Here is a 22381-nt window from a genome sequence, read left to right as displayed (position 1 = left end):
ATTTTCATGTTGTTACTTGACAGACACTTGGTGATGCATAACAATTTTGAAGAGAGATGCAGCTGGATGGCAAGTGTTGGATGCGCAGAATAGATCATTTGCTCTTGAAATATGGTTATACCTGCCAACATTGGAAAGACCTATTCACAACTTACATGTAAAGTGGAAGTTTCGACTAATATGGGGCATGATTCCTGGGTATTTGATGCAATTTGGAAAAGGAGGGGGTTGGAGAGACACTCAACTCATCTTGCATTGGCGCTTAGAACCAAGCCTTTGGATAATGCACCAATAAGGACTTCAGATAGTGCACAAATAAGGAGAAACATAACTTTTCTAACCCTCTATAATCCTTTTGTTAACTTTTCCTGTGTTTCCTATTACTATCACTCATTTGAATGGTAACTCATGAGAGGAGAGAGAGAATTAACTTCTCTCTAAATTTCCTTTTTCAATCCCTCCAAAGATGAAGAGATTCGGAGAGAGAAACTCTCTTCTTCTCTTGTTTTCCATTGTACCCTCTATAGCCTCGGAAACACAGACATGCCATCAAATGGTAAATAAATTTTACCATAGAAGAGGAGAGAAAAAATGATGAGATTCGTATTTAGTTGGTTATTTAATTAGAGCCAAAAAAACACTTCAATTTTCTTTCATCTGCTTGTTTCCCTCAAAGGCAAGTTTTATTTATACCTAGTGAGAATTTATTTCAAATGGTAAATTCCTTTTTCCATTAAACATTAGATACCGAAACTTCTCCTACTTTAGCGTACCTTTGTTTTTCTTAAGTTTAACATAATATCATTAGAATATTTGAGTTTTCGCTGATCACATTATTAAAAATCACAAGAAATTTATAATTTAAAATCTAAAGTATTTTAATATCGAATAATATATTTTCCAATCTGCACCTTGTAGTCACCTGATTGATTTCTTTTTCCAAAGATATTTAGTGGCCAGAAAAGAATGCAGATCTGTTGCCATGTAACAATCATCAAGAAGACTCTGGTCATTATCTCATGTAGTTACTTTGGGAATCACCCTCTTGCCAAATCCCTATAGATTGTAGATAGGACCATAGTAATACATCATCCTCCCATGGTGCACCACACATGAAAAGCTCTAAGAATCAATTCTTGACACTAGCCAAGAATGCAAGCAAAATGGCAGACTGAGATCATGTAGAAGATATGCAGCCAAGGCAACAATCAGAAGAGTCAAAAGTAACTTTGCTGACAAGTTCTTTACTATGAATTCTTTATAAGTTAAATGGGTCAGCAACAATAGGAATTGGTTTGGTAGAAAGTTTATAATCCTTTTCGAGTTTTTAAATTAGATTCACAGGCTAAGGTGGGTCTTCTGGTCATCAACTCAATTAGGAGCTATCATAACCTCATTGTCACTTGTTGTGGACTCTTGACTTATTTCTATGAGATCATATTTCTAGCGCAATCGAACAGAAGGTGTCGTGGTGTAGTTGGTTATCACGTCAGTCTAACACACTGAAGGTCTCCGGTTCGAGTCCGGGCGACGCCAAGTTATTTTTTATTATTTTTCCAATTTGCTGAATTTTTTTCTGAAAAATTCTTCTTTAATGAAGACTAAAAAAGAGGATGGCGTCTTCTTATTTTCGTATTTTTTTGATTGTACAACAAAGTCCTACCCTCGATACAAAAGATATGAGCTGGCCATTATTGCATTAATGTTTTATATTTTCTAATCCAATTTTCTGAAAATTTTCTCTAATTCTACTGAAAACCAATAAAGAGGATGGCATCGTTTTACTTTCGTAATTGGATTATATAACAAAAGTCCTACCTGAAATACAAGAGATATTAGCTGGTCATTTATGCTGAGTCTTCTATACAATCTGAACGTATCAATCATTGAAGTTCTTTCTCTTCTCAAAAAGTTCACATTAATATTTTATTTTTCCAATCTAATTTTCAGAAAATTGTCCTTAGAAATTCTTCTTGTTTTTTCTTTACTGAAAACTGATTAAGAGGATGGGATCTCCTTAGTCCTGTAATTGGATTATACAAAATAAGTCCTACCTGAAATACAAAATATATCAGCTGGTCCTTGTTGCAGAGCCTTCCATGCCATTTGAATACAGTGATGATTGAAGTATTTTTCTCTTGTCAAAAAGATGATTTGAGTGTTCAAGACTTCATGCAACCAGGGAAAGAAAAACCTTGGTGTGAAATGAGAAAAGGCTAACAGCGAAATCGGAAGTTAAAACGAGGCCTCAGATGTAATATTCATGGATGTGACTTGTCTTGCACTAGCAGCCATTGTGATGGATAAGGCAGAGAAAAGTCTTAACAGGGAACTTCAAGGCTAAAAGAAGGTAGACTTCTCTTGCTGTGGCAGCCACTATGCTCTATAAGGGTTTAATTAGCTTGGGTTATTGGGGAAGATAGAAGAGAAATGACCCAGAAGACATGATGAGTAATCCAGAAACCATCAGAATGTTAAGGGAAATGTAAAGATTATTGGTCTTTTGGACAAGGTTTTATTTATTTTGTTTTTGATACATTAGCAAGGGTTGCTGAGTTTCTTTCCTCCTTTCTTCCCTACTCCTAGGGGAAGGAAATGTATCTAAAGCAGTGCTTTGGATATACATGAAGCTCATATGCCAAATGCCTAAAAGAATTTGCTTCATGGATTTCAACAAAGAACAAGTTTTAATAGAGATTTGTGATACGCGTGGAATATAGAGTGTCTATATGAAGGAAATTAACGTATTCAGGAAGTGTTTCATGCACCACTTTAGTTTTGGGCTGTATGAACTTTATTTTGCATACCATTGGTTTACCTTTTCTCATTTAAATTCGGCCTCGCTATATGTAGCTTCTATTTCTTGTTTAATATTCATCGAAAGAAAGTTAGTTTCAAGCTTCAGCTAATGCATACTTACAAGAAATAATCTGGAGTTATAATTACATAAAAGCACATCCATTGTGTCAAGTTCTCCCCCTTTTAAGCAAACTTGTGTCATTTTCTGATGAAAAGTCTGTAATGGCTAATTTCATTCGACTTCATGGAATAATTTTTGCATTCATTAATTCAATATTATAAGTTTCTGCAGAAAAACTGGAAGTTGAACTGAAGGACTTTAGAAATGTGGAGCTATTTTTCAGAAAAGGAAGTGAACTCATTGATTGCCAGGTATAGGTGTATGGTTGGTTCACCTCAGTTTGCCAAGATTTATAAAGGAGATTTTTGCAATATGAAAAATCTGATGGATGTTCCAATATGAATTGTATTAATGCAAAAATGGTAACCACCTCACTAACCACATCACATTTGAGGCATCCAATTAACTATCTTCTACTTAAGTCTACTCAGGTTTCTGGAATAGACCATTTAAATGCTAACATATGCATCCTTTTTTTTTTGGTAGAAAAATAGGAGGGGAGGGGGAGGGACCGGCCCACCCACGTAGCAGCCCCACTGCTGGGCTCCCCTTCCACCAGGAAATGTTTGATACAAGTCATAGGTTTCGCGTGCCTTCCCTGATCCGTGGGCTCACCGCCTCACATGTGGGTACGTCACCCCAGTGCCACTTTAGTACAGATGGAAGGAAAGCATATCCGTCAACGAACCATCCGAGTGTGGGGCATTCGATCCCCTAATTTAATCGACGCTCGCGCGTTTCAAACCCGGACAATTCGGATGGAATTACCACCAGGTAGCCTGGTGGTAACTATACACACACACACATATGCATCCTTTGCACCTTCAAAGTGACCATCAGGTTTAGTGTATAAGCCAACAAGCACATCATTTCTAGTTATTTGTATATAAAAAGGGTAAGTTGCATTGATAGAGAATTCCTATGGTTCTTTGTTTCATTTCCTGATTTTTGTGATATAGATCAATAATCAACAGTGTGGATCTCCGAGTTAGCTGCGATAACATTGATTTTGGAATCAAGTGTACACAGACTCTTCTCTTGAAAGAGCATAGTATCTCTAGATATCATTTAGTATATTTAATTACTTTATATTATATTTTTATTTTTTGATATGCATCGCAATTGCTCGAGTTGCTAATGTATATATGAAAAGTTTGAGAGGTATTAAAATTCTTAAAATATTTTTAGGTTTCTAAGCAGCTCGCTTTCATCTCAAAATTTAATGAGTTAGTTCAGCACACTTCAAATTATATAATGCCCTGAGCTTAAACTAGTTGTGACTTGCTTAAGCTCAAATCACCCGCACTCCTATATGCAATATTATGGAGGGACATTATTAAGTGTCCAACAATTTTGTTGGAGAAGTTTGCCTAATATAATAAAATAAAATTAGAACTTAATACAACTTTAAAACATGTCTCCTCTGCAACAGCTTAGTGGTTATACCTTCTTTCTTGAAAGAAAAGCATTAGGACTTCAAAATTTAAGAGGTGCCATCTCTCGAGTATTTCAATGCCGATTATAGTTCTAGTTTCACGGGTGATAGGCTTAGCTTGCATATATGCGCATGCCAAGACTTAAGAGGGATGGAGTGGGTAGAATATGAATTCTCTGTGGTACACGATTTACACCGCAGTGCTGTGCAGCACTCGATGCCTTTCATCAGGAGATGGATAGTTATCAAACATAAAGATCTTAAGTGCTAACCGCGCACTGCAAAGGATCCCAGTCGGACAGATAGGGTTGGAGATGGGCGGCTCTAGCCGCCTCTATCTAATATATATATATATATATATATATATATATATATATATATATATATATATATATATATATATATATATATATATATATATATATATATATATATATATAAGTGCACGTATCTTATTGGAATTTTGCACGAATCTCGATGCATTGTCTGCATCCTGATGCAGCACGCATAGAGAAATCTATCCGCGCTTTTTCTGAGACCCTGCCCGTCTACACGTCCAATGGTTTTAAATGGGGGAAGCGCGCGATCGGTTGCAAGCCCACGATCTCCCTCTCACCCCCAAAACTGGGAACATCCATTCATCTCTCCGAACTCCTCTTCTTACCCCTCAACACCAAAAAAACGCGAGACCATAGATGGAATCTCGCCGGCGGCCGCCGGGGAAGAGGATTTCCCCTCCACGCCTCCTCCTTTTCCTCCTCCTCCTCCCCACCTCGACAGCCGTGGAGGTCCTCTCCAAATCCAAGCTCGAGAGCTGCGTCAGGGCCTCCGAATCCGACCAGCTCCAGTGCCACAAGAAGGTCGTCATCAACCTCGCAGTTCCCAGTGGATCTGTAAGCACCCTACTCATCTAATTCTTCTGTAATTTGGGTAAAACCCCTAACTTTAGTATATCGAGGAGCTTCCCCTTTTGCTCGATCATGCTCTTTTTGTCAAAATGCATCAAGGAATTTAGAATTTGTTGATGTTGCAAGAGTATTGGTTTCTTATAAATGGCAGAGTGGAGGGGAGGCGTCCATTGTTGCGGAACTAGTGGAGGTGGAGGGGAATGACACGCAGAAGATGCAGGCGATACGAGCACCCCCCGTTATCACGATCAACAAGTCTGCGGCGTATTCACTCTATGAATTAACGTACATAAGGGTATGAGAATGCTAGTCATTTGCTTTCTTAATCAGTTTTTCTCTTGGCTTCATGAAGTTACTAGCTCCATTTACTCATTATTAAGTTGAGTGAATTAATCGAGTTTGAGACAGCCATAAGTGGAATTGGCTAGCATACTTTAGCGTACAAAGTTACTGTTAGTATTTTTTTTCTTCTTATTTTTTTCTCATTTTTTGAGGTAGGTTTTGATCTGGACTGTGTGTTTATAATAATAGATGGTCAGCGTGCATGAGAAGAATAAAGTTATGATTTTAGGTGCTCTTTTTTGTGATGATGGAATGGGGTTGATTGTGCCAAAGATCACATAAGTAATAGTTTTTTAGAGGGAGATTTGCCAACACATTCAAGTACTATTGAGTTTAGAAAGCAAACTGTTTTATCTAGGCCAGCTAGGCTTGTTGATTGTCTCAGAATAAATGAAGATAAAAAGGCTATAGTTGAATGCAGAGAATTGCACGGCAGAATTTGTATTTAGGCCCTTGAAATCTAGAGGTGTGGAGCAATGATTCCTTGCAATAATTTGAGCACTGTTTTTTTTTTTTTTGTAGATGGTTGTGACAGTTTGTTAATTTTTGATTTTCACTTCCTGTTGATAATGAAAGCAGAAACATGCCAAATTAAGATACACATATAGGTTAATGTTCCCTTAACCTATCATGTTTGTCTCAGAACCATCAACAATGGCTTTCATTCATTTGATAGTTTAACATTGGTCAGTTGTTGGAAGATAAATATCAGACTGTTGTACATATATAACAAATTTGATATAAAATTCACAGAAATTTGAAGTTCTGAACTACACCATGAAATAACATAGGCAAATATATAAGCGATGTTGATTATTCTTTTTTTTTTTAAAGTTCATTATATATAAAAAAGCCAAATAAGCCATATCAAGTTGCATTTTCACATAACAAATTTAAGGTTATAAATAGGGGTGACAATAGATTGTGGTTGCATTGGGTTGGGTTATACTGATTCCCAAACTTGAATCATAAGTGCAAGATCTAAACCTGCACTTATTTGGCAAGCCCACATCTATAGCTAGCAGGGAAGGGTTAAGGTGGAGGGAAGAAGAAAGTAAGAGGGATGGGAGTCTTGGTAGGCATGATTTGGCTTTTAGGTATGGTTCATCCCACATCCAAAACTGAAGCTGATGTTGGACAGGATAGGTAGTCAAACCTTTCTCTCTTTTTTTCTTTTTTTTGTGTGTGTTTGTGTCTGCTTAGACTTGATACAGTTGGTTTAGCAGATCATTCGCTCCTTTTGCAACTCCTATCTCCACTACTAAATTCATGGCATACATGTCCATATGTGCTAACCTGTTCTAAAATCTGACATGCTTTAGAGTTTCTTTAGTTATTTTTAACATTATTTAAAGAATTAAAAATAGAAAAAGTTTCTCAAAACTATGTTTATCATATTTCTTTACTAATTATCGGTAGATCAATAGGAGAAATTTAGAGAAAAAGATGCAATGAATTTTGTGGAAATTTTTGTGAGCTCTAATTCTTGTGCTAACATTATTGCGGTTGAAAGCAATTACCGACTTGTTTATGACTTCATCTAACATGCATTAAACTGATCATAATCGATCTCATAGACAAGTTGGGACTTTCGTATGTATTCTTCTTGATGGTTTCCAAAACTTAAGGTAGAAAACTTAACAATTTTGTTCACAACAAGTTTTCTATTCCTTTGAAACTCGACCTATTTCAACCAAAATGTTCCTAAATGGGGTTATATACATATCATAACCCCTTCATATCATTTTAGATATGTCAAAAATGTTTTTTGTTGTAGTTGAGTGAAAGAAAGAAAAAAGAAACTTGATCCTCGAAAGAAAGGGGAAATTTTAAGGGTGCTATAAGTTAAAATGTGTTAATAATTGAAATACCTGATAAACAATTGATTTCTTAAATTTAGGCCCTCTTCCTTACCTTGACCATGATTGTCATGACGGCTAAATTGTCATCATGAACTCGTTGGTACTCAATCCTTTAAGTGCTTTTGTATGTTTAACTGGTCTATTAAAAGTTTTAATGGTTAAAAACAAAGGTTGAAATACCACTCATATTAAACCAAAGGTTTTAATAGTTTTCTTTGATTTTGATCCGTGATACCGCTTGATGGTGAGCAACCCTTACCGGTGTTGAAGGGACTCAATTCTAGGCATGTGTACCCAACTTGATGCTGAATAAAGCAGTATCACTGGGTATTGTTTGGTATTTCTTGGTACGGGACCTTAAGAGTTTTAATGCTTGTTTTTCATCATTTTAAGTTGGGAACAAGCGTTAGGAAAGAAGATCTTTAGATGCAATATGCACTAGGTTAAAGCAAGGGTTGTTGAGTTTTTAGGCTAGAAATCTTTCAAGCTTGGCAAATCCTTCTTGCCACCTCTTTTTTTTTTTGAAAAAAATTCAAGAATTATTTAGTGCTTAATTGAAAAAATGTATAAGAGTTTCGTTTTTAGTGAATTTAATACTTGTTGGTTATTGAATGCATGCTCTCGAGCATGAATCAAGGATCAAAATCAAGGAAAACTAGCATAAAATTGCAAGTTATGTTCTAAATGTTCTTTCATATTTGATGAACTGTAGAAAACTAATCCTAGGAAATCCGAAGGAAATCACTTCTATTTTAATGTTAATTCAGTGATTTCCAAGAAACACTAACTAGCATTATTCATCAACTTAAATATATAAAATTCATAATTCATTGAATGTTATGTTTCTGAGGAAAATGATTTCCTAAATTTCATCAATTTATAATAAGGTATTCATTGATTCAATAGTTTTCAGTAACCTAATTGCATTTTAATTGTTAATTTCACACATGTTTTTAATATATTTTTAGTTACAAGTTCTGTGATATTATGTAATATCTAGCAATATAAGCAATGCAACAGGAAGAAATACATTTAAAAGGATTTCTGATTTCAAATTTAGTTTTGGCATAAAAGTGCATTATCTTTTCATATCAGTAGAAGCCTTGATTGTTTGCTAGGACAATTTATGCACTATAAGTGCCCACAAGATGATACATAAACTCATCTATTGTCAACAAAATAGCGCTATATGTACCCCTATAAGATGTCAGTGTTGTTGATAAATAGTTCCTAAACATGTTAACTGCATTTCTTACGGAAGGCTAGCACACATGTGCATGAACTAACGCATTCCTCTGTGAAAGATGCAACAACACAATATATAACATGTTCCTATATGGAAGATGTAATGATCCAACCTATAACTAGATGTAATGTTCCTACATGAAAATGAACTAGTCCATGAAATGTGCTAAGCGCTCTCAAGCATCATTTCAGATGGACATGCTTTCTAACCAAATTATAAGGCTTTTCTAATCAAACTTTTGGGTTTCAGTAATATTTAGGTATAATAGGATTTATGAAACCTTAAGAAATGAGAAATTTTGGTTTGTAGCCGTTGGAATTTTGATCTAAAGTTGGGAAATCAGTTTTCCATTCTTGAGGAACTAGAATTTTCAAGTATTTTTATACAATCCAAATAGAGGGTACTTCCTTATTTCCATGTAACGTCTAAAGTGAATGGAAATAGAAATGAACATAAAAGGAAGAAGAGGACATTTACTATCTAAATAAACGTCTCTAATTGTCTGTCTATATTATCTTTTTATTTGATTTCCTACTAAGCTCTATGATCAACCCACCTGATATAGCACCTCACCCACCTAGCCAACCTATCTAGCGGAAACCAACCTAGGGTGGAAGTGACCTAGTGGGCCCCACCTCCTTAACCACCATTCCGAGCCTATATATAAAGGCTAATGGGGCTGGTTATGATGGTTATGGAGGAGAAGAAAGGGTGCATGGGAATTATGGAGGAGAAGAAAGGATGCATGGGGCCCTTAGAGTGAGATGATGATGATGACGAAGATGAAGAGGAGCTTGGATTGTTTGTTTCATTCTCTTACTTAGAATAGTAGCTTCCTCCATGTCCTTGAGATTAAGTTTGAATTTGTCTACCATTTTTGAATCTTATAGTCAGTTTTAACTTTTATTATTCATGGTTCTTGTAATTTTTTAAAAAAACTGTATGATTCTTTCTGAAGTCTATGTTTACTTTGTCTTTTGAATTTTGTATCAGTTTGAAGTTTGTATGTTGTTTCAAGGTTTCACACCTCAATAGTATCTTTTGATATTTTGGATTCTTTAATCAGTTTAGGTTTAAAGTTGTTTTAGAATTGGAACCTATGGTTGTTGTAATGATTTCTGGACTTATCTTTTCTTTGAGAATTTGGTACTATATTAATTGGAAGCTATGCTCTGGTTATAATAGTGAAATTATGAATCTTTATGGAATTTCGAATTGATATTTTTGGATTATGTAATATATGTGTTGTCAAGGGTTTAAATCCCGTGGGACAGGGCTGTTCCGGTTTTTTCATGGAATGGGATGCGCTGCCATCCCGCCCTGTCCGGACACTTGGGATAGGAGATGTCCCAAGATGTGCCAATCGGGATGTTGGGATGATGGCAGGATGGTCTTATCCTAACACATGGAATGGACCCCGTCCCGGTGTCCTACGGGACATCCCACTGGGACTTTAATCCTTGTGTTTTATGACTTGAGATTTCATTTTGTTCTTGAACACCTACATCAATTGTTTCACTTGATCATATTATGATTTTTTAAGGAATTTATGAAGTTTATAAATTGGAAATATAACAAAAATGAGACTTATGTGGACTCCTAACCAAATGGTAGATAACCTTATTCAAAGTACTAGGGAAGATTTCTTCCAACCTCTGGCTGGGTATATATGTGGCCTCATTTGAATTATTGATGAGGATATGTGGACCCTTGGCTAGGTGGGATATGTGGTCCTTGAGGCTTAATGTGGCCTTATCAGCATTAGTAGGAAGGATTTATTTGGTCTCATTGGGTTTAATGATTGATTGGTGAGGATTTATGTGGCCTCATTTGCATTAGCAGACAGGATCTATTTAGTCTCATCCAAAATGCTGACTAATATGTGAGGATTTGTGTGCTGTCTCCATCAATTTACTAGAGAGGATTTTTATGTGGCCTCGTATGCAGTGAGGATTTATGTGACCTTGAGGTATAAGTGAAATTTTGTAAATAAATGTGAAGCTATGTGAAGCATAAGAGTTTTTGAAATATAAATTAGGTCTTGGCCATTTGATTTTGAACAAGTATTTGACTTATGCTTATGTGTAAATTATTATGGTTCTTTCCTAAACTTGAGTTTTAATATTTTATGACATCTTATTTTTTATTGAAAACTTTGCTTTTGGAATTTTATAAAGTAATGATTTCTGTGAAATTCCAATCAAGTTTTTTGTTGATAATTTGATCGTGTGTTTTGTTTCAAAGTTGTTTGTTTTCCTGTGGATCCTTAAGTTCTTTGATCATGGTAGGAGTTTACTTAGTGAGCTTTGTAGCTCACATTATTTATTACATATTTTAAGAGTGATTATTGTGAGCACTAGTGGATTAATTCAAAGCAATAGCCATGATATTTTGGAGGTTGACATTTGGATATAATGATCATTGAAGTGTTGTTGAAGATGTCTCAGTTTGTACCTTTGAAGGCATATATTATGGATGGTAAGTTATGTTTGATATTTGTAAATGGATTTCTAAGATAGATATCATTGTTTGTAGTATGTTTTCAGTTATCCTTTGTTTTACCATGCGGCTGTTATTAAGGATGTTACACATTTATGGTACTTTGTTCGACTTTTGTTGATGATGATTAAGTTTGAATTTAGTTTTGTTCGAGTTTAGCAATCAGAGCTTGACGTTCTAATAAGTTGCAATCTCAGGGCATAAGAAAAGAGACATTTAAGATTGACTTAGAAATTATAGTTATTACGTAATTTCTTAGAGTTTTTTCGGTAGGGTTCAAGGGAATAGGCTACTTGCCTAAATGTTACAATTGCTAAGGTTTAAATGCAGCTACATGTTTACTTAATTGACCTTCAAAGGCATGTCTCCCTAAATGAGAAGCATGAATATGAATATGGGACATGATACAACATAATGTCAATACATTGTTATGACTAATATTGTAAGTTGGATATACTGCGAGGATGCAACAATGGACAAATATCTATTGCATTATATATTGTAAAATAGGATCTATAAAGAATCAAGGGTTATCAAAATAAAATAGTCCATACTTTATATAATAGCATGAACATCCATAAACTTCATTATTAGTCGTATTCAAATAAATAGATGACAATATGTACCAAATAGGCTTATACAATAATTCAATATCACAAAATCAAATTTAACCATGCATCATGGAAAGGTTAAGATTCATCTAAAGGGAAAAAGGTATGCCTCTCCTTCATCCATAAAAGTATTTGGAAAATATTTCAGGCATATCCATTAAGTATCAAAAGCCTTTTTTATTTTGGAAAATAGGATGCTTAAAATAAATACTAGACATCTATGTTAATGGTTCACTAAGTATTGGTATGATACATATGCTATGTGGAAATAGCATGCAATTTGAAGTATCTTTGCTTCCTAGCTCCCCAATATATTGTAAATTATGCTGATACTATTGGTACGCAAGACATACCTTCATTGCCTTGTATTATTATAATGTCTAGTGTCGTGATAAGATGTGATATGATATGGTAAAAAGTAGAGATAAATTTTCATTGTTTTTATTATGGGCTTGTACATTGAATGCGTGTTCCTAGCTCCATAGCCATCAAGCCTTCTCTTAATTTTTGGTTCTATTTTATTGATCCTTATTTGCCAATCGTTCCTAGTAAAATTTTATATGACTCATGGTCATTATGTTTGGAAGTTTATTTAACATGTTTGAATAAAGGCGTGGATTATCATTTACCAAATCTACTAAAATTGATGAGCTCTCTATTTTTTTTCTTAATAAAAATAAACAATCCCAAGCTATAAGTTAAAAAAGACGTCTTAGTGCATCCGACTCCTGCCACTAGGGGTCTGGGGAGGGTCAGATGTACACAACCTTACCTTAGAATATGGAGAGGCTATTTTTGTCTTTTGAGTCCATGAACCCTAGGTCACCATGGAGCAACCTTATCTTGTGCCAAGGCTTGCCCCTCACCTATGTTAAAATGATAGAATATTTAAATGGCCTAACATACAAGAATAAGACTTGGTGTAGACAAAAGGAGTCTAGGATCAAGTCCGGTCTTGCATTCTTAAACTTCAATTGGTCCATTTAATATGTACCGTGCTTGAAACTCCATCTAATTGAATTGGCAATTAGCAATTATATTCTTGGTAAATTTTAGTTAGTTTAAGATGCATTTTGGTTTTAGATGCCCCTTATTAAATTTTATCCTTGAAAATAATGTCTAATTTTCTTTATTCACAAAATAAAATCATGAAGTGACATCATAATTGTAAATATAGATCATTACCTTTTACTTTGTTATACACTATAAGATTATTCACTTATAATATTATGGTGATGATACTAATTTAGTTATACTCAAAGATTTAAATCCTGTAGGATGGGGCGGTCTTGGATTTTATATGGAATAGGATGCGCCACCATCCCGCCCTATCCTGACCCTTGGGTTAGGGGATGTCCCTAGATGTACTGATCGGGATGATGGGACAATGGCAAAATGGTCCTGTCTTAATGCTTGGGATGGTATCCCATCCTGGTGTTCTGCTGGACATCCTATTAGGACTTGAGTCCTTGGAGGCTTGGACTAATACTAATTGGCTTACTTTGTAGTACAGTAGGTGAATTTTTACTCACATAATGAGCTTACATAAAAAGAGAATGGCAATTATTGAAAAGTGGAGAGCCAGTGTGAGGATCCATGCGGATGTGTTTTTAGTCCCACAAGGACCCTAAATAGTAACTTCCCTTTTATGTGAGGTCTAGGTTTGTTACAAATAGTACCGGAGCTAATACAATCCACGACCCATGTGGATTGGGGGATACTATAGCATGGGGCCTTTTGGGGCTATCCACAGGCTACTCATGGTATTTGGGATTTTGTTTCCGATTTGACCCTTACCTAGTGAGATGCTAGAGCTTAAAAGGAGAAGAGGTTGAGGACCTGTTTGGGTGTGTGCTTAGTCTCATATCTGTTTTGCATTGGAGAGGTCTTGAGTACTTAAGAAAGGCCAAGGACCCCAAATAATAACTTTTGGTTGGCTTTTTTGGGTAATGTCTTGGGTCATTATAGCTGGATCATAGATGAATCATTGTAAAAGGTAGATGAAATCTGATATGAAGGATTTGAGAGTTGGAGCGAAGATATGGAAAAAAAATTGATTTAATTTGTACAAAAAAAAAGCATTCGAGCAAGGCCACACAAACATGAAAGATTCTTGTTTTTCTAAGTGCTTCCTTGAAGGCAGTTATAATATATTGATTCTTCAAATTAGACAAAGAATTTGAAGCAATAGATATAAGCCTTCTAGGAGTAGACATTTATGTTATCCAGATTTTCATCTTTCTGGTGTGCATTAATAATCAATTATTTTATAATATTCTGAAAAATCTCACTCATGAATAGGAGAAATCATTTTCAGTTCTTTCATTAAAAGATATGTAAGAAATATTTTTCTTTTGTTGTCTCTTGAAGTCATTTGTTACTAGATGTCATTAAGAATATTACTTCTGGAAATCTGTCTTCATTTTTTGCTCTTCCTATTATATTCATGCGAGCTTAAGTATACTTTTATGGTGGTTAATACTTCATAGTTTTTGATAACCATATCACTAAGTTATGCTTTGCTGAATTTCATTCTTTTTGAGTTTGTTATCCTCCAACTATCATATTTTTGCAAGCTTCAATTCATTGACAGTATTGAACATTGATATCTTCTATAATGCTTGTGATTATGATTAATTCACGAGGTTTTCCTCTTATCTGATGCTCTTAATATAAATTTTCAGCACTAATGATTGTAACTTCTCTTTTTGCATGTACCTTGCTTATACTTTCTCGTGTCTGTAGGACATTGTGTTATTAGGCATTGTCTTAAATTTGAAGCCCTTCATATGGCTTACCATGCTTTAGTTAATATTTCTTCAGGATGTTGCTTACAAACCTGAGGAGCTTTATGTCAAAACACGTAAATGCGAACCAGATGCTAGTGCAAAAGTTGTTAAAATTTGTGAAAGGTAAACTTTTCTGATGATTGTTGTAACGATATTACTATTTTTTCCCTCTCTTTTTTGTTCCTAAGCTTTTGATGCTAATTCTCTAAAACTTTTCTTTTCCTCTATGCTAATTACTCGCTTTCTTTGCATTCTACTATCTAAAAATGAGCTAAATCCAGCATCACATGTTAGGTTGTTCATGCAAATTTGGTTTGTTTTTGGAATTTCTCATTCAACAATTGTACCTGATTGCAACTCAAACATTGAGAAGAAACATGTCATTTATTACTTACACCATGTTTAATTGTTCTCAAGATTTTTTCCCTTAGTCTCTTGACATTATTTTTTGTGTGACATTTATCTCCATTGGAGCTTCTAGGCATAACCTTTTGAAATGAGTGTCTTTGTGGTTAATAAACTAAAAAAACAAGTTTCTTTGTAAATTTCTTTTCACATATAAAATCTGTAAGATTTTTTACCTGGACCAATGATTATTTCTTGGTCTAGCCTTTTAGCACATTTCTTGCTGCTTAATTTTTGATGAGCAGTATTTAGGATTTGTTTTCTCATGAGATAAAATATTTTTTATTCTTATATTTGTCAGGTTGCGGGATCAAAATGGACATGTTATTGAGCATACGCAGGTAGTAATTGTTTAAATATATCATTTGAATATCATTATAAATTTTGTGTTTGCTTTCGGTGCAATATCTCTTTTTACTTAAAGCCATATTCTTCAATAAGCATTTCTACATTGTCATGCCCAATGTATATTTCTTTCTTTGAATGCAAGCTTCCTTGTTAAGGGTTAGTCCAAAGCAGATGCCTAAAATAAGTTACCAAAGGTTGTACTATTCCCTATCAATATGGAACAACTTTAACAACTTGTACACCGTAGGTGAAGTGGGAATGGTTGCAGTGGTTTGGCTATTAGGAAGGTGAGCTAGTGTGTTTCTACTAACCAAAATAGTGGAGTTCATGAGCATAGTCTGGCATTCAGCTTTGAGATGTTCCAGAAATCATAAAGCTATATTGTTTTTCTGCTAAACTAGGTTGGTATGCATTAGGATTGAAGTGCCATTCATTCATAATTTATAGAATGAATTTTGTTGTGTAGAATAGTTATGATACATGAGGTGCATATCATGTGTTGGCCAGTAGCACATCAATATCATACAATATGGTTGTACAATGATACATGGAGTGTGTATCATATTTGTTGGTCGATAGAACACCAATATTATAATGGGCATGCTTCACCATACTAGTTGTACCATACCATATTGATACTGAATCAAGACACGGCAAGGAGGGTATACTGAGTCTCGATACGCTAAACTGATCCCCCCGTTCCAGTCATGTTGACACTGTACCGGCACAATACTAGTGCAAGGTCTGATACCGAGACGACAAACATTGGTACCAAGCATATCATAGCATACCTGTAAATATAGGTACGGTAAGGGGGCTTGATACAACACTATATCGACACATTGTACAATTGCTGTCTCACCTCTAGCAACGTATGCTCTCTGCTGACCTGTACCATATTAATAAGCTACCAATATGATGCCCAGTATCAGTACAACAAACCTCGCATAAAAAACTTCTCTTACTACCATTCTTCAACCAAATCAAGTCAAATTAATTTGGGTTGAAGTAGAAAAGCTTAAAATTATATTAATTAAGTTTAAATCAAATAAGATCCTCTTTTATTTGATTTGCACTGTTTTTGGATGTTCTAATTGCTTTGGTGGTCTTAAGATTGTGAACTCCATAAGTGCTTAGGACTAGGCCAATGCCTCAAGATACTAAAACCAAGAAAAGAGTATAAAGTCTTTTGATGGATTTTACTAGAAGGAAAAAATGGGAAAGGGAGGACTTACCTAAGAGGCGTGATGAAAGTTATTCTATATCATGTGTTACGACTTGAATCCATAGTGAATCCTTTTACTAAATGGGGCAGTTGACAATTTAAATCTTATCTTCCCCATTATTTTACTATCCATAATAGTGTAAAAAAGAAGGCCAAACTCGAAGTTGTTCATGAGTGGATTTGAGTTTTTTGGTTCTATTTCTCAATGGGCCAGGAAGGGATTTAACTGCAGTAGAGTGCCACCTTGACATGGTGGAAATCATCAACTAGAGATTGATTACTCCTAGATCCAGTGTGTGTATTTCTATTTGAACTTGCTCCAACTGCTATGATCAAATGAGAATGGATTTGATAAATTTAATTTCAACAAATGGGAAACCTTTTTTCCTATAGAAGGCCTTTGAATATTTTTGAAATAATTAGATAATCCATCTAATCTCATAGATGTTTATAGACTACTTCATAAGTAAATAATAGTTGATGATTCAGATCTGCAAGGATTGAAATTTTGTACAGTATTTTTATCAGATTTGATTCTCAGATCAGATTCATGGCAATATTTTGTACTAATTTGGCTCCTGTTCGGCAACTTCACATGCACCTCCGGTCCTCAACCACCAAACTGCACATCAATAAAGCAGTTATTCTCATTTACAATCGATCACTGCACTGGTTATTGATGATGTTGATCTGCCAATTGCATTAGGGCACTCAATTTAGCACCCTATCTCGGTATCTACCTATTATTTTTGTGCTGACAACAAACTAGTTGGTGCTAGTGAGCAAAAACTCTCAAGAGGGTTTAACTATGTCAAGGAAGAGATAAAAATGATCTATAAAATGATAATTGGGAAATCATTTTTGGTCTCCTCGATAAAAATGTATTGGCTAATAAATGGGTGATAGAATTAATTGAATACAATCTCGATCATCCCAAAGTATGCTTTGTTAAGTGTTCACCTGAGGACATGGTCTTCACAGGTAAAATGCGTGCTATGGGATGATAACAATGTTGTGAATTAATATTCCATTAGAAGCACCTTTTTCATTTACTTATATTTCATTATTAAATTCTGTGATTTTGTGGATGCACTTGTCCATGCTGCAATGTTCTTTTCCTAGTGATAACGTATACTGCTTTGCATGGTGTCAACTGAGATGTTTATACCGATTATACATATAATGAATCAGAATGAATCTCACAAAGGAGAAGTAACTGCTAAAAGGAAAGGCACCATGTCACAGAAAGTTTAATAGGCACTACTCTGTATGCTAATGCAAGTAACCTTTTCTTGATTAATGATCGAGTGCTTGAGTTAATGATTTTGATACCTTATAATGTTTGCTTAGTGATGTAGATCTTGTCATGTCCACTTAGTGATAGTTTAACCCATTTATATTTATTATATGTTCCAACTTACAATCAAGTCTTCATTTTTTTTATTCCTTCCTTCTTTTTTCTCTCAAATTTTATATGGTAAAAGGCTTTGAACTTGTTGTATGCCACTCATGTAAATGGGTGCATGTGTTAACAAACATATGGAGCATGCTACATGTGCAGTGCAGCCATGTCTTTAGAAAAAGATAGACTCCCATGCTCTCATAGTTAGGTTTCAGAATCTGCAAGTTAGATATGCATGTGTTTCCATGTGAAACCTGTCATAGAGATTATACAGGATTGTCATCTTTTTTCTCTTAAATGAATGGTCATTAGATGGGTTACTAATTAGGATGTGCTTTTCCCACCCTCTGATGTATTGCTACTTGCGTTTGTTGTATGCATGAATACTCCATAACTGTAGTGACCACTCATCCTTTTAGTCATCCATCATGATCACTATCACATGGTTCTCTACTAGGATTTCTGATCCATTTTCTTAAGAAAGCTTTTCTTTGCCTAAACCAACAAGCCATATCCCATCTATATGGGGTATGATTTTTGGATCACTGTATGACCCATAACAATTTTAGAGCACGGACGACCTTTAATTGTTAGATTAACAATTTGACTTATGCAAGGTCTGAAAGCTGTCTTTAATATGACTTTGGTATGGCATGATGCTAACTCCTTTTCTATCTGCTATTCTCCTAGCCAATTTGTTGTCCATGTGGGCCTCAACGACGTGTTCCTTCTTCTTGCGGGAACATCTGTAAGTGCCTACTTCTCTGTTTTCCCTCTTTATACCTTTTGTATTTGTATATTTAGATTTTAATGTTCCTAATTTCCTATAATGTATTCAAACAGTTGATAAATTGATGAAAGGGAAAGCCAATACCGCTCATTGTCTCAGATTTCCAGGTGATTGGTATGTTTATTAACAAACAATATATCTTTGTTACTTTGACGTTTTACAAGCACACCAAGTTTATAAGTGGTGTTGGATATTAATATTGTAACGTACCTAAATCTTGAACTTCTCTCATCAAGTTGAGGGGGAGACTTTCCATGATGTAGATTAAAATCTGAACAATGGGAATATTTGTCTCTTCTATTGTTAGCTTAAATGATAATCTGAGCATTGGTTAGAAAGTTCCATTTAAGGTCCATCGTCATGACCTAACTTCATGACCGGTCATCTTATGTCAAAGATATTGCTTTTAAATGAACTGATTTTCTCATATTTGGCACGAATGGACATAAAAACATGACTAGGGTTGCTACATATTGGATTACTGACTGATGCAGTGGTCAATAGTCACATATTGAAATAGGGTGCCAATGGTTAGGTGTAGCCCTTCATTAATGCTCCAACCTAAGGTATGCTGAACCGGCCCGTACTGGCCGGTGCAGCCCGTACCGAACCGGTACCGGCATATTTTTGAGAAATTATTGCCATAACTATAGACAACATTATTGTTTACAAACTTTTGATAAGCATGTTTTCTTCTTTTCCATGTACAAGCTAGGCGTAGAATCTTTAACAACTAATCTGCACCCAACTGCTAAAACTTTTCTTATGAAGCTTTTTTGTGGGTTGACCAAATGATGAATATTTAAATGCCACTTAGAATGTAAACAGTGGAGCATTGACCTCCCTATGACCTTAAGATTTGTGGAACTTCGGTGAATCTTAAACAAGTCCCATGAGTAATAGGAGAGGGATGGTAATTGTTGGGGGAATGTGGTTTTCCCCCCCAGAACATAGCAACCACGTCACCAGAAGACCGCACGACTGCCGACCTTAGACGGCCGAGGTCGGCGCCCGACCTCGGAACGTCCGACCTCGGAACGTCCGACCCGGAGAGCTCCCGACCTCGGAGGTCCATCCTCGTCGCCCACCTACCATGGCTGTACCCTTCCGAAGTCTGGCCGAGGGCCATACCCTGCCACCGCCCCAGCATTTATTACGCATGATCTCTGCAAACCCACAGTTCACTCAACAATTAATGCACATCTCCGGCTTACTCAACAATTAATGCACATCTCCGACTCACTCAACAATTAATGCGCATGGCTCCTATTATCTACGGATCCTCAGTTCTCCACGGCAAATCAGCTTAGCAGGATCCTGTCGGCCGTGACAATTCTCTGACCCCGGCCTCACCTCCGACATCAATGCAATGATTCACCCGATCGCGCGCCAGCTCAAGTCGTACGACGGCCTCACCTCCGACATCAATGCAATGATTCACCTGATCGTGTGCCAGTTCAAGCAACGTGCTGAGTCGTACGACGGTCTCGCCCTATCACATCACATGTAATCCGACCCTCCTATAAAAAGGGGACCCTTGCTTCCCGAGGGGGGTTGGACACACAAAACTGAGAAAAACTTACTTCCCTCCTTTCTCCTTTAAACGAAGTTTTCCCCCTCTGACTTAAGCATCGGAGGGCCGGCGCCGGAAAACCCGGCCACCGGCTTTTCTGCAGGCACCCCGACGGAGGACGCCGCTCGCTGACGGATCGTCACCCACCTGTGTCCACCGACAGCTCCCCCTCCTCAACCGACGACCGCCCCCGGGTCCAATTTCCAGCAACAGTTGGCGCTAGAGGAAGGGACCGAGTTGCGATCATGAAGTTGAGAAGTAAGGGAGCCTCCAATATTTTCCGGCGTCCCCCACAGAGTCCTGGACACTCCGTCCAGAATTCGCCTACTCCGGCTGACCCGGTTCCTCAAGTCCAGCCGGAGCAATTCAATGCCCTGGTGCAGCAAGTCCAGGCCCTGGTTCTGCCGTCCAAGGTCTGCGGCGCGAGGAGGCCTTACCTACGCTCTCCCCACAGGCCCAGATTCTGCCGGAGTTTCCTCCCAACGGCCCGATTCTCCAAGGCCAGAATCTTCATGGCTCTTCCAGGGCCAACAATGAAGGGCGGGCCTCCCCCCAGAGAGAGCTGCCGGGGGAAGGTCTCAACAGAAGACCCCAACCCTCTGAAGCCGAGTCGGCCCCGGACCACCGTGAGCCGGAGCAAACCACGGTGACGATTCCTCGGGTTGGGGAGCTCGACAGGAAAGTCGAACACTTGGAGCGCCAGATCGAAGCGCTCCACAGCAAGAAGGCAAGACAGGAAGGGGATTTTGAATTTACCACCAAGTCCCCCTTCTCCCGCCAAATCGAGGATGAGCCGGTCCCCACGAGGTTCAAGATGCCTCAAGTGGAGCCCTACAGCGGAGTTACCGACCCCCTCGACCATTTGGAGAGCTACCGAGCTCTCATGGCACTGCAAGGATCCTCGGAGGCCGTGCTTTGTAAGGCCTTCCCGGCGACTCTTCGAGGGACAGCTCGGCTTTGGTTTTCTGGGCTAAAGCCGAGCACGGTATCCTCTTTTGAGCAACTCGGCAGGCAGTTTGCTACCAACTTTGCTGCCAGCCGACGCCAGCGGCGGACGTCGGATTCCCTCCTGGATATCAAGCAGAAGGAGGGGGAATCCCTCAAGGAGTATCTGGACCGCTTTACCGCCGCCACGTGGGAAGTCCGCGAGCTGGACCAGTCAATAGCCATGTCGGCCCTAAAAACTGGGGCTCGTTCTTATCGATTCCTCTTCTCTATTGAGAAAAGCTTTCCGGCCGACTTCACCGAGATGCTGGCCCGAGCTCGGAAGTATGCTAAGGCCGAGGAGGCTATCGCCTCCAGGCGGGGTGCGACTGAACCAGCCTCAAAGAAGTAGAAGAAACGCCGCAAGGAGCGCGGCCGCCAAAGAAGCCGATCCCCCCGCCGAGAGAAGAACCTCCCCCGACTGAGAAGCCCGCCTCGACAGCGGGGACAACCTCAACGGAGGACCCCGCCTCAGCCAAGGTCCCCACCGCGGTCTCGGACATACCCGGGGAGGTACGAGAATTACACCCCTATCAATGCACCCCGGGCCGAAATTCTGATGGAAATCGAAGGTCGGGACTTCTTCCGACCTCCGCCTCCTATGCGGGATACAGGAGTTCCCCGCAATCCCAGAAAGTATTGCCGCTTCCACCGAGACCGCGGGCACGACACGGAGGATTGCTTTCAGCTCCGGGATGAGATAGAGGCGCTTATTCGCCGCGGAGTACTTAATCGGTTCGTAAGGAACCGACGTGAGGAAAGAAGGCCAGTGGAAAACGCCACACCGTCCGAAAATCCGGATGACAACATGCCTATCGCCAGCACCATCAATGTAATCGGAGGAGCCTCGGCAGGAGGATCAGCCCAAGAAGGAATCTCCCTGAAGCGCCCGCGTACCGCTGAAGTCATTTCGTTCTTGGACGAGGACTTGGAAGGGGTTGAGACCCCCCACGATGATGCTGTGGTCATCTCCATGATTGTAAATAAATTTGATGTAAAACGTGTCTTAGTTGACAATGGAAGTTCAGCCAACGTTTTGTAC

At 37.8% G+C, this 22381-nt stretch overlaps 1 protein-coding gene and 1 non-coding gene across 2 annotated transcripts in view; both read left to right on the top strand.

Moving 5' to 3' along the window:
• Positions 1-1462: 1462 nt before the first annotated feature.
• TRNAV-AAC (transfer RNA valine (anticodon AAC)) lies at positions 1463-1536 on the top strand. Its single transcript has one exon. It is a non-coding gene; the product is annotated as a tRNA-Val (tRNA).
• A 3265-nt stretch (positions 1537-4801) lies between these two features.
• Positions 4802-22381, top strand: part of HAP2 (hapless 2) — a 57099-nt gene continuing 39519 nt past the window's right edge. The window contains exons 1-6 of the mRNA XM_026800207.4: positions 4802-5248; positions 5415-5558; positions 14647-14735; positions 15319-15358; positions 18683-18740; positions 18836-18896. Of these exons, the coding sequence (XP_026656008.4) occupies positions 5051-5248; positions 5415-5558; positions 14647-14735; positions 15319-15358; positions 18683-18740; positions 18836-18896 (590 nt within the window). The 5' untranslated portion in view covers positions 4802-5050. The remainder of the gene's footprint in view (positions 5249-5414; positions 5559-14646; positions 14736-15318; positions 15359-18682; positions 18741-18835; positions 18897-22381) is intronic.

This window comes from Phoenix dactylifera, chromosome 10, assembly GCF_051530095.1.
Source record: "Phoenix dactylifera cultivar Ajwa chromosome 10, Ajwa_hap1_PhDact_Kaust_v1.1, whole genome shotgun sequence".
In the NCBI taxonomy this organism is placed as follows: domain Eukaryota; kingdom Viridiplantae; phylum Streptophyta; class Magnoliopsida; order Arecales; family Arecaceae; genus Phoenix; species Phoenix dactylifera.
Note: the sequence above shows the minus strand (reverse complement) of the source record. Positions and strands in the feature narration are given on the sequence as shown.